The sequence below is a fragment of the Malus sylvestris genome, chromosome 1 (assembly GCF_916048215.2).
Source record: "Malus sylvestris chromosome 1, drMalSylv7.2, whole genome shotgun sequence".
NCBI lineage: Eukaryota > Viridiplantae > Streptophyta > Magnoliopsida > Rosales > Rosaceae > Malus > Malus sylvestris.
In genome coordinates, this window is record NC_062260.1 from 27,263,181 (window position 1) to 27,277,874 (window position 14,694).

A 14,694-nucleotide genomic window follows, 5' to 3' on the forward strand; every position below is an offset into this window, starting at 1 on the left:
CCTTATTGATCCATATATAGTGCCAATTGATCCATATATAGTGCCAATTGGATTGGAAAATCAGCCTGCGAACTTCGAAGTCTGTTACGTAGTTATCTTGTAATTAAGGTGCAAATAATGTCAATTGAAAATGTTTTTGCGTCCTGTCTATACCAGATAAATAAAAAAGACAATTAAGAAGCTGTTATATTTTACGAAAATAAGAAATAATGTTATACAATTTCCATTTTCCAAATTTATAAGGAAGATATTGCACCAGGAAAATAAAAAAAAAAACTAAGTGGTAAGAAAAAAAAGTTAGGAACCAAAATTTTAAGCATCTATTATAAATCAACATGACGATGGTTGAACTCATTTTTTAATGTTTATAGAGAATTTAACTATTAATTGTCACGTTACATTGTTTAAAATTCAAGAAATGCTCAAGAGATATTTCAAAGTTTCAAAGTGGAACTCTTCATGTACTACCAAACCCTCTCATATCTTGAATTTTTAATATAATATGTTATAGTATTGACACGAAAATTAACGTTAAAATGTGAGATAAAGTTTATAAAAATACAAGCACAAAGTACGAGGCACGTGTTGACATGCAAGTCCTCGCCATGTGCATCCTCAATTATGATAAGAAGTATAAACTCATAGCAATTTAGCTACTGTTTTAGATAAGACAACCGACAAGGCACTTACGTAAAAGTAGCAACTTTTATTCATCTTTCGGACTTTTGCGCTGCTGAATGGGCCATCCAAGGCCATGGATGGGAGAAATTACATGTGTCGACAACAGAATTCGCTAAATTATGAGTTTCCATATAAATGTTTAATTTTTTATAAAATAATTAATCACTTATGTGATGACAGTTAACATATCAAATCGTGTTTTCGTCGTTCTGAAAAATTATGCAATTCAGATATCTTTCCTGAAACATATGATTGCATTAAAATCCGATACAGCTAATTATTTTGTTTCTCTAATCACATTTTTATTTATGGAATTCGTTTCTGAGTCGTCTTCAAAAATGGTTCTGTGGAGCGTCTAGTCTTACAGCTAGAGATTAGATTTTCACAGCCACACAGCCTTCTAGTCGTTTTCAGAATATTCATCTGTTTTCAAAAACAGTGGACTGAAAAATACCTTGCTTGTTCCTAACTTCTGCTCTAACCTCAAAGAAAACAGCATCGTCTGCTCAAAATCTCAGAATTTTTTTTTCTGAGATCTGAGAACTCAGGACTCAGAAAGCAGAAAACATGTTCAAGTCATGGAGCAAGAAGAAGAAGATAAGAGCTGTATTCCAATTGCAGTTTCAGGCAACTCAGGTATCGTTTTCAAACTCAGAAACTAAAACCATCTTCTTTCCAGTCACTTATTTCGAAATTGGTTTGCTCTGATGGATTCATACCGAAGTTTTCGAGTTTTCGAAACGAGTTCAGCTGAAATGTGATCTAGTTTTTCATACATACACATATATATATATATATATATATATATATATAATATCTATGTATATATAGACGCTATACAGGGATATGATATCACATTCGTACCTGGATTTTCTTTCCTGACCGTTTTTAATCTCAGGTGCCGAAATTGAAGAAGCCTACTTTGATGCTGTCGCTGGTGCCGGACGACGTCGGAAAGCCGACGGTGAAGCTGGGGAAAGCGGCGGTTCAGGACGGCACCTGCATTTGGGAGAATCCAGTTTTTGAGTCAATGAAGCTGATTGAGGAAGCAAAAACAGGAAAACTGAAGGAGAAGATTTATCACTTCATTGTTTCTAATGTAAGGAAGCGTTTAGTTTTCGGAGTTCTTAAGGGATTCGTTTGGTAACGTTTTAACACTGAGGGGATTGTTGCAGGGATCTTCGAAATCGGGTTATCTCGGAGAAGCTTCAATTGATTTTGCAGATATTGTGGCGGAAACTGAACCGTTAACCGTCACTCTGCCCCTTAAGTTTGCAAATTCCGGTGTAGTTTTACATGTGACAATTCACAGGATTCAGGAAGATGGTGATCAAAGGTGAGAAATGAGAATCCACACTGTCACTCTATTGCTTCTCTAGTTATGATTTGTTTCGGTTTTTCTTTCGCTGTCTCCTTCGCTTGCGCGAGTTAGACATAAGATTTAATCTGATATTCAGGGAAATCGAAGAAGGTGACGATCCAAGTCTGTCACGCCATAGCAGCGTGGGGAACCAAAACGGCAATTGGGATGCAGATGGAAGCAACCACTTACGTTCCAATGAAGTACGGTATTCCATAGCATTTTCTTTTCGATGAGGTTAACTCAGATGACCTAAAATTTATGAATCCGAGTATGGGAACCTGACTAGGTGTAGTTTACGTTGCTGCAGAATGGAGGATATGTCCAACGGGACGCTGCTAGTTCCCTGTCACCCCCTGAAGTACAAAATTCCATGCCTCACAATGGACAGGCGGGTGCCAACGTAAGGAAAACCCATACGCATCAAAAATCAAGCTTGGATTGGTCTTCAGATGGAAGCTTATTTGACTCACTAGACATTGTTGAAGACAAGCTTCCGGCAGAAAGAGTGCAAGCAGTTTCAGATGTTGATAAACTCAGAAATGAAATTACTGTTCTGAAGAGGCAGGCAGACCTATCGGAACTGGAATTGCAGTCTCTTCGGAAACAAATGGCCAAAGAGAGCAATCAAGGGCAGAATCTGTCTAAACAAATTGTTAGCCTTAAAGAGGAGAGAGATGCACTCAAAATGGAATGCGAACAACTTAAGTCCTCACAGGGACGTAGTAATGGGAAACAGACTTTCAAAAAGATGCAGCCCGAGACTGAGGATACAAGAGCACAGTTAGACGCAATGAAGCAAGAGCTTAGTTCTGAGAAGAAAGCAAGAACCAATCTTCGCTCACAACTCGCGCACACACAAGACTCAAATTCTGAGTTAGTCCTTGTCGTGAAGGATCTGAAAGATGAATTGGGAAAGAAAAATAGAGAAATATTTGATCTTTCAAGCCAGTTAGAAGCTGAAAAAAATTCCAAAATGATGGGAACATATTCTGCAGGAAGAATAAACAAAGATGATCAGGAAGTGGAATCGTTGAAGCTTGACATCAGAGAACTTCTCGGTGAAATAGACACACACCAGAAAAAGAGGGAAGAGCAGGATATGCGTATAAAACAGCTCACCTTGGACTGTGACCTTTTAAGGCAGGAAAAATATGACATCTCTAAGAAGTTAGATCGAAACCAAGAAAGAATACAAACAGAGATGGCAAATGAGCGAGCAGGTTATATGGCAACTATAAAAGAGCTTGAATCTCAGTTAGAGAGATCAGAAGAAACAATTGAGAAGCAAGCACATGAATTCTCAGAATGTTTGATGTCCATTCAGGAACTTGAGAGTGAACTTAAGTCTTTGGAGAAGGAACGCGAGATGCAGGCCAAGGGATTTGAAGAAAAACTTGAGGAAGTGATGAATGCCAAAGTTGAGCAGGAATACAGGGCCATCCAAGCCGAGGAAGAATTGAAGAAGACAAGGTCGAATAATTCTGAAACAGCCGAGCGTCATCAAGAGGAATTCAGAAAGCTTTCTGTTGAAATGACATCTAAGGTTGATGAAAATGAGAAGCAGGCCACAAAAGCGATGGCAGAGGCTAATGAACTGCGCCGGCAGAACAGAGTTTTGGAAGAGATGCTCCAGAAAGCCAACGAAGAGTTAGAGCTGATTAAGGACGAGACTGAAGTAAAATTGCAAGATCTTATCAACCAGAATGAAGTGAAAGCACAGCGTATAGAGCAGATGTCATTGGAATTAGACAATACATCAAAGCACCTTGAAAAAGTAAAGAAGCATGAGGAGGAAGAGCACGAAGCTCTCTCAATGAAAATTGAAATGCTCGAAACTGAGATAGAAAGGCTCACAGATGAGAATTCTAACTCCAGACAGGAGAAAGAGAAATTGAGAGGAAATTTGGAACAAACGAAGAAATTAATTGCAGAAAATGAGATGCTCATCCAGTGTCTGAGTGTTGAAAAGGACAATTTGGAGAAAATATTTGCTTCAGCAAAGCGGGAAACAGAGAAAACGCATGAGGAACTTACTAACATTAGATCTTTGAAAGACGAGAAGGAAACTGCAATCACTTCTCTGAACTCCGAAGTGGAAAACCTGAAGACCCAGCACAGCAAGTTGAAGGATATGTTGAAAAAGGAAGCATTGGAAAAAGAAAGCTTGAAGAAACAAATATCTCAATTACAGGCTGAGGTACAAAAGAAAGTCAGCAATTCAAAGAGAACGGTTAAGAATACCAATGGACAAAGGTAAACTCATTTTATCAAGCAAAATTTGACATCTCTGCTTATCTCAACTAAATATATCATTTTATCTGCGTACCACTTTTTTTTGTTTTTTCTGTGTTGACAATATGCATGTACATGCAAGCACAAACACAAACAGTCACCAGTAAAAGTAGAGTGCAACTTTTCGGAATAGTTATTTAACTTCATTTCACTTCACAGGAAAGTAGAAGATTGCTCGGTGAAAGAGTTGAAAGCCACCAGTGATGAGAAGAAGTATACAGATTTGATGACTGAATTGACATTACTGAAAGAAAGAAACAAATCTATGGAAAACGAACTGAAGGAAATGGAAGAAAGATATTCGGAGATAAGTCTTAGATTCGCAGAGGTTGAAGGTGAAAGGCAACAACTTGTAATGACTGTACGTAACCTCAGAAACAGTAAGAACTAGCTTCCTCTGAGGTTTTGAACCTTGGACAATGTACAGAATTGCAGCTGGATATGCTGAGCACTAGAGCAAATATCCAGGTGGAACTATTCGACTGCAGAATGTCCAAAGGTTAATAAGTAGGCTGTGAAGCAATAGACATTAATTTTTCACAAACCTGTTGTTCATCATTTTCCAATTTGAATCATGACAGAATCACCGAAGTCTGGAACCCCGAAAGATGAAGATCCAGGATTCATAACTGAGTGGAGATTTCATGAATATTGTACCATTTTCATTATATTAACACAGTTTTTGTATCACACAGGCATTACTCATTCATTTGTGCTATTTGTCTAAAGGATGTAATAGAAAACTTTATTGATTTTCTGAAACTGACTAGTTTGTGACACGAATTTCTCAAAAGAGCTTTTAAGAAAATGCTCAATCTTACCTATATAAGAGGCCAATATATTTCAACCATTTTGTCATTAATATTAATTACAGACTTGGGACTTCCAGACAGAGCTACGAAAGTACTGACTCAGAAAGAGAGATGCAAACAGAGATCATTTTATTTTCTGGCCAGGTAAACATAAAAAGAAACAAATACCATTTTTCTGTAGTAATTGGGAAGCAACCTAAAACCATGATCCTATACCATAAGCTCTGAACCAACACACCTTGCCGTTTCAAGTTTGAATCTGAAACTTTTCCTGACTCCATGACCTCCATCACTCCACGCCAGCTTAGTTGGGTTTCCACTATCATTCGTTGCAAAAGATAGTGTCTGCAGTTGATCAAGTGTAAAAGACTTCAGTACGAAACTGTCAATGATTCAATGATAGGAATACCATCTATGCATGTGATTTATAATACAAGAAAAACAGACTACCAAGATGCCAAAAGGGATATGAGACAAACCTGTCTTGCTCTTTTGTCAAGAGGTGTCCAGGCAGTAAGAGGAGGAGCTGAGTTATTTTCATTTTTGGGTGACCTTGAAGATTGTAAAGGTCGCTTCTGCCTCTTTCCTTCTGGTAATTTTCTTGGAGTGTTGCCACCTTGGTACTTGTAAAAATCAAGAATAGACTGACTTCTTCTCTTGGTAACCTTCGATACATTCCCTGGATAACCCAAATTAGGGCCGGTTAATTCACCAGGAAGGGACTGCTGACGCAACCTGCTCTTTTCCTCGATTCTGTTCAGAAACTCTATTGTCCAGGGAGTATTTTGCTGTGAACTGCCTGAGCAAAGAGCTTTTGAGAGTGGTGTTCCACCATAATGTGATATATCATTTTCGTAGATATGTAGCCCTTGCTTTCGTCCATAAGGTGATATATCATTCTAGTGAAAATGTATCCCTTGGGATTTTCCCCCAGAACTCTTCATGAAAGTCTCCTCTGAGGGCATGTTACGGTTTGTTAAGTGGAAAACATCATGTTCGAGATCTGTATCTGAGTAATTGTTGCTCCAACTTGCGAAATTTTTCTCAGGCCTTCTGCAGAACACCAAACAGTTGGAGTTGAGTTGATTTCAGCAGCTGTTGGGAAAGTAAGGCGACTGCTCGAAGCAAATGACAATTTTCTTGCAGCTTTAGACCTCTTTGTGGAATCCATTTCCAACTCAGGCATCTGAGATGAGAAGTTCATGAAGTTGCCAATAAAAGAAAAGTCCTCATCTAATACAAGACTGTCTGTTAGGTCAATAACTTCCCCTTTTAGGTCCTCATGCATAACCTCAGTGTTCTTCTTGTTATAGCAATCAAAATTCTTCATGATAGGCATATCTGATCCCCGTTTCAGACCTGACAGCTTATCCTTCAACGATGAACAGGACCTTTTTATCTCGTTTAATACCTGAGGTCCTTTGGAGATTTGAGAATCATATGGCTCGAAAACCTTAGAAGGATACATCATCATATCCATATCCAAACCCTCTTGATCAAACAAGTCATTCTGAGAGAACTTAGACTTTCGGAACTCATCAATTATTTTGGGGCTTTTTGACATACATGAATCAGTTAGCTTGGAAGCTGTTGAAGGATGCAAGATGCCGGTACTGAATTGGTTGAACGGCTCCAGGTGCAAGAATTCATTCGTTGGTAACTCATATTTGTCAGGACTACCATTGTATTTTCGCTTCTTTCTTTCCGAAACAATATTCAAATTATATCTTCCTGAGTCCGGACTTGAAGACACTGAAGAGGAGCAGTCTGTCATAATTGATTTAGAATCTGCCGGTTCACCATATTTGCATAAAGCACTAAATAGTGTGATACTTTCATCAGGAACGTGATATTTTTGGAGTACACTCATCCTGGTTTCATGGGACGATTCAAGAAACTCTTTGAGCAAGCCTCCTGAAGACAGTATTGCATGAGCTGTCAAAGCATTTACTGAAGGAAGTTTGGTAAGGAATGATTCTGCAAGACTTTCCAACTCAGGCATTCGAGGATACATAAACCTTGTCAACTTCGGGGCATGTCCCATGCAGCTCAGTACAATTTCATCAGTCAACTCAGATGAATACGAGTTGAAAAGCTGCAAATCAATTCCCAGGCATGCTGCTGCTGCATAAAGTCCATCTGAGGACTCCATTATAGTGGAGAGGAAGCTGTTTTCTCCCTCAAAGACCTGTTGGAAGAGAAATACAAGAATAAGAAGAATTTCTATCAGTTCAATGTAGAAAAAGCAAACAAAAAAAGTAAAAACTACGAATATAGTTTTGTTAACTACCATAAAGCAGCCACTGAAAGTGAAACTCAGCAACGTCAAAACATTTGTGGCAATGTTCTCAATGCACAGAGGTAAGTATGAAGAAGCTTCATCAAGAGTGGTTGCTTTCTGTCCAATGTTTTTGCAGTCATACCACACTAAACAAATTGCAGAACTGATGAGGTAAATCTGAATCATGTTCTACTAATTGTACCCCTTCTTTCTCCATTGCAAGAATTTTTTTTGTAGGTACTTCTTCTAGACACTATCACTTCCTTATCAAGATTTTGAGTGTTTACAACAATGACAATCTCAGGGAAAGAAGCCATGCTGTGCTGAAAACGCTCAGCTTCCATTGCAGATGGCATAGAAAGATTAGGTAGGGGCATACTGCTAGCTTCTTCTTCATCTGCACCTTCTTTATATGTCATATCATTCTTTTCATGACCAGGAAAAATGTCCAAGAGTTCCTCTGATTGCTGATCATTCATGTTCACAACTGGAGGAGATATAGAATAAGACTGCTCTCCCTGGGCATACACCTGGTGTTAGCATATTTGAATAGAGAGGTAAGTGAGTTGGAATTAATTAGCTATCCATAAATGAAACAAATAAATAATGAGATTAATGAGGGACGGATAAATTCAAATAATTAATGATTAAACCTTTGGAAATGTAGCATTAGCAACTGTGGTAACTGCACAATTACTGTTTCCACCTGTAGAGGCCTTCTGGGGATTCAAGAAAAAGTCGATATCATTGAATCGTGACATAGACTTGAAAAGTGAGGAAGCCCTCTCAGCACCTCTTTTATCAATCTGCTCTCCATTTTTTTTCTGTGCAAAAGTGCTGCCTGACAATTCGGCTGAAGTATCTCCAAGATGACCAGCAAGCATAGGAATACCATCAGAGGGCAACTCCTGTAATTCTTTGTTTTCTTCTGTAGTAAACTCCTCTACAGCATCATCGGAGAAAGCAAAATCATACACCTGCATTCCATCATTATAGGAGTCCCAATCAAAACAGTGCTCAGTGAATTTGTATCCTCCAAGATTTTCTGATGGGAGAAAGAAATTTGACAATTACATTTATCTTTCTCGAGAAAATGCCAATCCAAGTAAATCCTATCTGATGCAGATAGGGGCAGCAGCGGTAAGTTAGTGTTTCCTCCATAACAACATATGATGAACATATCTTTTCATGATCAGAGAGAACAGGCACGGGCAATGATTTGAATGTGTCATCGACCAGGGCTAGCTCATGACTAACAATCAAAGTATTGAAGTTTATGTCTCCACTAAACATCCAGTCACAGGTTTCTGGTTCATTTGCTGTTTGTGTACTAATGAGGACTTCAAAATGGTGAGATGAGTCCAAATCAAGAATCTGAGATTCTTCAAAAACAACCGGGCTTAGAGATTGGAAAGAAGCAACTGTGGACGCCCCTTGATATGTGACGTCTCCCTGAATCTGTGGCATTTCCACCATACTTAATAAATCCATTTCAGGAGTAATGTCAAGGGACCCGAGATCAGATAGAAGATCTAAAAGATATTATGATATCCCGTATTCCTTTGTACCCAAGAGCTCCTCGCCATTCAGCTTATCTTTTTTATCCCATTGCTGGGGCTCAATATTTTCATATACAGAAGAAAGTTCACCCCCTACAGACAAACCCATGAAAGTTGGCAGAGTTATCTCATTTGGTTCTAATACAGGGAAATTCTGATAGAAGTGCATTTGGTCCTTGTAAGAACAATCATCTTCAAACATATAAGCCTTTTGATCCGTGGAATACTCTGAATGAAAGTCTTCAACTGTATGAACTGACTCATGAACTTCCCAAAGGATACTTCACTGTAAGATTGAGCATTTCCTGAAAGAAACACATTACCACATAACAGCCCTTACACAAAATTTAATATCAGTGACTTGTTAACTATCAAGCTGACTAAGGAGAATGGAAAAACAACAAAATTTGCACCGTAAACTTGATATGTTACATGAATCCCAAAATGAAACTTAGTCAACCCAACTCCTTCCATAACTATAATTATTCCAAGATCCACCCCTTCCCCATCAAATGTCTATCCAAAGAATGACATAAGTTAAAAACCTTGGAATCGCTTTATCTAATATGATAATCAACAAAAAAGAAACTACGGTTATACTTATTACAATGTCAATATTAAAATTTACTAACACGTACAAGAAGGACAAGTCACTGGGAGGTTGGGACGTGCCAGTGTTATTTGTCATGCGTCAACTAATTAGAAAGAGTGAAGCAAATTATAACTGAATCATAAATTTATGAGAAACATACTAAATTATTCTCAGTTTCTGGAACTTCTTCTGAAAGAAACGGGAGCTCCTCTTTCTCATAAATGTAAGCATTTTCCTGCACATACGAGACAAGATATTATGGATGCAGAACCAAATTGTCCATTAGCAACTGGTTAGTAGACATTCAGTTTACCAAGAATACATCCAACTCTGGTGTTTCTAATCGGAGCACTTCCAATGGGTGTGCATCTTTCTCTGCATCTCTTCTGCCATTGTCCTTCTACAGTAACATAAGCTTGACTTCTCAGACAAGCACAAACATGATAAAAAGTTGTTAAATATGAGAATTCCATTGGCATACTTTTCGGAATGCAGTCTCCAGAGTCTCGGAGCCAAAAGTTATCTGATCCTCCAACCCCTTCTCGTTTTTGATGCCTCAGCTTTCTTCTGCAGGTCATAGCAAACAAACACGTTATACGAAAACCACTAATTACCCGAACTACTTTAGCATATAAGTTCAGTTTCAGAATTCGTAAACTTCTATCAACTTTGACATCAAAGCAAGAGCTGCCCTATGCGGTTAACTAAAGGAATAATTATAAGCTTCATACAATTCTGGATTTATTTTTGTTCTGATACATAATACGATAGCAGCCAAACAAAACCTATGATTAGATTGAATAATCAAACTCCGTAATCTATTTTTCTTTCAACAATAACAAACGCAATAATCCGATAATTCAAATTTTAATCCAAATTAAGTTCAATGATCAACTGCATTACGAATAATCAACAAATTCCTAATCTGATTCAGCACATTACCTCCGAAAACCGCAGCTCACGGCTGCCGGAATCGAAACTTCTAGAACTCGGAGACGGATCGCCGGCGTCGAAGTCCGCGACATCGAGAACGATATTCTGAGGAAGAACATCGGAGAAGAACTTGGTGAGAGCGGCCGCGACCGGAAATTGCTCGATTTGGAGCGAGACTTCGAGTTCGGAGTGGAAGCGGAGGTGGTGGAGGCCGTCGAAGGCGGTGGAGAGATTGGAGGGAGGGAGGGGAAGAATCGGGAGGTGGAGGAAGGTTAGGGATTCCAGGGCTTGGATTGGAGTGGCGATGAAGTAGTCGATGTTAAGGTAGCGTGTTCGCATTTCAGCTTCAAATTTTTGAGACGCGACGGACTGGTTTGGTTTCAGAGGAATTCAGTTTGGCGCGTTAAATTTCCGCCGTTATATTGATACGATGGGGATGTTTGAGCTAAAAGGCGCTTGGTGCGCACTATGCCACTGGAACGTGGGCACTCTATCTTGCGTTAGATGGATTATGTCCAAAACGGTCTTGGCATCCAACGGTATCTGTTTAATCACGGATAACATTATGGTGATATTTTCTCATACAACACATCTATACTTTTATCTAAGAGAATATATTTTATAAATTTTTTTGATGTTTTATTTATTTATCAATATATTGTCATCATCTAAGCTAACAAACTTCTCTTTGTCCGAAAAGGATCCTAGAGATCTTGCAATCGTGTTTGTTTATTGTATATCGTGCGGTCATTTTTCGTTAGATACTATTTATATTTGAATTTTAAATTTTAAATTTTAAATGATTTTTGACAGCACAATGTACGATGAATGGACACGATTGCGAGAGCCTTAGGATCTCCAGATTATTTTCCTTCTTTGTCAATTAAAAAAACATGAAAAGAAAATTTAATATTCTATTACAAAATAAAATTATAGACAATAATGTAATTGAACTTTCAATAGTGTACGTATCGATAGTCATTATCATGTCAATATTCATTTTTTTTCTTAAACTAAGGTCTTTTTACAGGGTAATGCTAAACAAGTCAACTATTTAACCTAAATTTTATAAACTATATGATGTAGTTGTTGATAATTAAATTCTTTTAAGTATTAATTAACGTGCTTATTTCTTTTGATGATATATCACTTAATTTACAAATTTACTCTAAAATTTGATTTACCTAACATTACTACTTACCAAAAAAATCCTCTATCCTTACCTATCTCCAACATGTCAAATGTTGTAACCCTAGCTAGCAATCAGTTATGGCAAAACTGCATGAGATTATCCATTACACAAAACCAGAAAGCCACGTATAGTGGGTAGGGGCTACGTGGCCGGTTATTCTCCTACGTGTCTCGCTCCCAGAGCGACAGAGCCATGCAAAGGTGGCAGAAGAGCCTCTGTGTTTACCGTTAAAGCCAGTCCCTCTAAACCTCCACTTTCACTGATCTGTTTTGTACACTACTGATCTGTTCTGCAAGCTTAAAGCGCAACACAATCTTTTACTCGCATTTGAATCATGGAGTCACAAATGGCTCGTCCTCACGATCACGAGGACAACCGCCACACCCAGCACCTTGTCACGCACCAAGGTAGAAACCGAGAAACCTCATTTTGGTAGAATTAGTTAAAGTACTTAACAATGTTGATTGGTTTTGTGTTTTTTGTTAATTTTATTTGTTAAATTTGGATGAAGGCGAAGAGGAGGACCACCAGGAGAAGTCGGTTCTGAAGAAGGTAAAGGAGAAGGCGAAGAAGATAAAGAACAAGCTCACAAAGCATGGCCACGAACACGAACACGACCATAATGATCTCGACAAGGAAGATGATGAAGAAGACGAAGACCCTGAAGTGCATGGTGCAACAAGTAAGTTTTTCCCTTGATTTATTTTCATCTTAATAATTTAGGGCATGGTCATGTCAGTTTGCTAGTTCGTTAATTAGAGGTGGGTTGGAGGTAGTATCTGTTGAGATCGATCTAATTTAGATTAGATTGACTATAATCGAATTGATTATCTTTATAGATTACAAAAGTTAGATCCAGATTTGATCTAAATTAGTTATAATTTCTACTTTCATGGGACATGTTGTGAATACGACGTGCAGCCATAAGGAGTGGTGCACCAGGGCAAGGAGATATTTTGAAGGTGCCAATGGTGAAATTCGGGGACACGAAAGCAGCGATTCAGGATCGCGATCCTCCCGAAGTGCCGCATTTGGAGAGGACCGATCCGATGAAGGAATATGTACCCACCGGGGGTCATTTGGGTCAAACCAGGATCCATTTGCACCACCGGGGCTTGGACGATCGCACCCCTATTTCTTCTCGTGGAGATTACCAGAAGACCAATGTCAATGTCACTGACCCAAGTCATGCTTTTGCTACAAGGAAAGAAGGGCACTTCGGTCAGTCCGGGGTAAATTTGGACCGACCGAGAGGATTGGAGGAGGATCCACATGCGCCAAAGGCCAATCCTCAAGGTTATACTCCTTCAAACTATGAGACTAAAGTCACTGATCCAACTCATGCAGGTAAACTGTAACATATATATAATCTTGTCATAAATTCTAAATTTTTTGCTAAAGCTACAAACTAATATATGAGTTTTTGCTAATTGATTAAATTTTTTATAATTTTTACATGTGAGTCATGTGACAGGCGGTGAAGAAATTGGAATTTCGCCGATTCTCCACTCGTTTAATAAGATTAACATTCATGGTGGAGATGCCAAGCCATCATCGAACTGGGGCAGTAGTTACACGGAGAAAGTTTCATCTGCCACTTCCGCTATCGCTGAAGAGGCGATATCTGCAAAAAATGCAGTTGCTTCCAAGCTTGGGTATGGAGGAGGGAACAATGATCAACACAAAGATGTTAATCCGCATGCTTATTCTCCAGCAAATGATTCGACTAATGCAGGTAACTACGCGATTAGTACTTAATTAAGTTGTCCATATGATATGGTTATAACTTATACGTTGTTGATGTGTAAGTAGGATTACACCATCATGTTGGAACAAATCAAAACCCGATCACTGGAAGCCATGATCAATTTTCTCCTGAGCACCCATCAAACCAGGGCGGTAGCTACACGGAGAAAGTTTCATCCGCCACGTCTGCCATTGCTGACAAGGCAATATCTGCTAAAAACGCCGTCGCTTCCAAGCTAGGATACGGTGTGGACACTGACCAACAGCAACATGGAGATCAGGCAGCCGTTAGGTCCGGGTCAGCTGCACCTGGGCAACAGGGTAAGGGCATTACAGCCGCAGTTACTGAGAAGATGACACCTGTCTACGAGAAGGTTGCCGGGGCAGGGAGTGCAGTGATGTCGAAACTCCCCGGCGGTGCTGGGACAGCTGGCAAAGAAGAAGTCCACCGGGGTACTGGTACCACTACTACAGGGGGTGAGTATAACAAATCCGGGCAGGACAAGGGAATTTCTGTGAAGGGCTATTTGTTTGAGAAGTTGAAGCCTGGTGAGGAGGACAGGGCACTGTCCGAGGTGATATCGGAAACCCTACACATGCATAATAAGGCAGAGCAACCTGGGAGCGGTGCCCGGCCTGTTGGGAAAGTGACCGAGAGCATGGAGGTTACCCAGCGGTTGGGGCCGGATTATGGGGATGATGACGTCCAGCAGTCTAGCTATGGGAAAGTTGTGGCGGATACCGTTAAAGGGGCTGTTGGTTCATTGCTTGGGAAAGCTGATGAAAGCGCCACTTCTCCTCAGTCCCTTGGTTCTTCAACTGGTAAAATTTGAATCTTAATCTCCCTAAGAGTACTTGGTTAATTTGAATGTGAGCAACGATTTGTTTTGGTGTTGACAGGTACAGAGGGTTTCTCTAGTTCTGGCAGTGGAGTGGCGGAGCGGCGAGGCCATGGCGGTGCCGAGCAGCGGAGACTTCAGGGGTCCAGCAACTGAAGATGGCCGTTGATGGAAGTTTGTTGGTGAATAAATGGGATATTTAGGGTTGTAGTACGTGGGGACACAGACAGTGTGTTGTAGTTTGAGGAGTTGTTTTGTGAACTTGAATGTTTGTGTGGCTTCCCAAGTCATGTGTTATATTATCATGTATCTAATGAATTAGAAAACGGAGGGTACTTTGACTTAAAAGCAGGGGGGGGATTTTAACTGTGCGCACCTTCAATTATCCTCGGCGTTTAAATTAC

At 39.5% G+C, this 14,694-nt stretch overlaps 3 protein-coding genes across 3 annotated transcripts; 2 read left to right on the top strand and 1 right to left on the bottom strand.

Annotated features, from left to right (window-relative positions):
• The first annotated feature begins 847 nt into the window (after nt 1-847).
• On the top strand, nt 848-5,098 carry LOC126615958 (uncharacterized). The gene is made up of 6 exons (XM_050283904.1): nt 848-1,317; nt 1,580-1,780; nt 1,857-2,017; nt 2,139-2,244; nt 2,352-4,297; nt 4,496-5,098. The coding sequence occupies exons 1-6, from the start codon at nt 1,249-1,251 to the stop codon at nt 4,725-4,727; spliced, it is 2,715 nt and encodes a 904-aa protein (XP_050139861.1). The 5' UTR covers nt 848-1,248; the 3' UTR covers nt 4,728-5,098.
• Nucleotides 5,099-5,119: 21 nt separating this feature from the next.
• LOC126615949 (protein SHORTAGE IN CHIASMATA 1-like) lies at nt 5,120-10,889 on the bottom strand. Its single transcript, XM_050283894.1, is given in 12 exon segments — nt 5,120-5,493; nt 5,628-6,172; nt 6,175-7,336; nt 7,439-7,598; nt 7,600-7,661; nt 7,663-7,959; nt 8,083-8,406; nt 8,504-9,293; nt 9,741-9,815; nt 9,894-9,980; nt 10,062-10,147; nt 10,523-10,889. Coding segments are annotated over 8 exon segments (3,102 nt in total). The 5' UTR covers nt 8,921-9,293; nt 9,741-9,815; nt 9,894-9,980; nt 10,062-10,147; nt 10,523-10,889; the 3' UTR covers nt 5,120-5,358.
• A 1,101-nt stretch (nt 10,890-11,990) lies between these two features.
• On the top strand, nt 11,991-14,653 carry LOC126615967 (low-temperature-induced 65 kDa protein-like). The gene is made up of 6 exons (XM_050283917.1): nt 11,991-12,112; nt 12,217-12,387; nt 12,627-13,052; nt 13,180-13,440; nt 13,518-14,273; nt 14,352-14,653. The coding sequence occupies exons 1-6, from the start codon at nt 12,040-12,042 to the stop codon at nt 14,444-14,446; spliced, it is 1,782 nt and encodes a 593-aa protein (XP_050139874.1). The 5' UTR covers nt 11,991-12,039; the 3' UTR covers nt 14,447-14,653.
• The last annotated feature ends 41 nt before the right edge of the window (nt 14,654-14,694 follow it).

Coding starts and splice junctions, on each gene's coding strand:
- LOC126615958 (XM_050283904.1), top strand. CDS start 1,249: ATGTTCAAGTCATGGAGCAAGAAGAAGAAGATAAGAGCTGTATTCCAA. Junction 1,781..1,856: donor ATCACTTCATTGTTTCTAAT/GTAAGGAAGCGT, acceptor GGATTGTTGCAG/GGATCTTCGAAATCGGGTTA. Junction 2,245..2,351: donor ACCACTTACGTTCCAATGAA/GTACGGTATTCC, acceptor ACGTTGCTGCAG/AATGGAGGATATGTCCAACG.
- LOC126615967 (XM_050283917.1), top strand. CDS start 12,040: ATGGAGTCACAAATGGCTCGTCCTCACGATCACGAGGACAACCGCCAC. Junction 13,053..13,179: donor CACTGATCCAACTCATGCAG/GTAAACTGTAAC, acceptor GTCATGTGACAG/GCGGTGAAGAAATTGGAATT. Junction 14,274..14,351: donor GTCCCTTGGTTCTTCAACTG/GTAAAATTTGAA, acceptor TGGTGTTGACAG/GTACAGAGGGTTTCTCTAGT.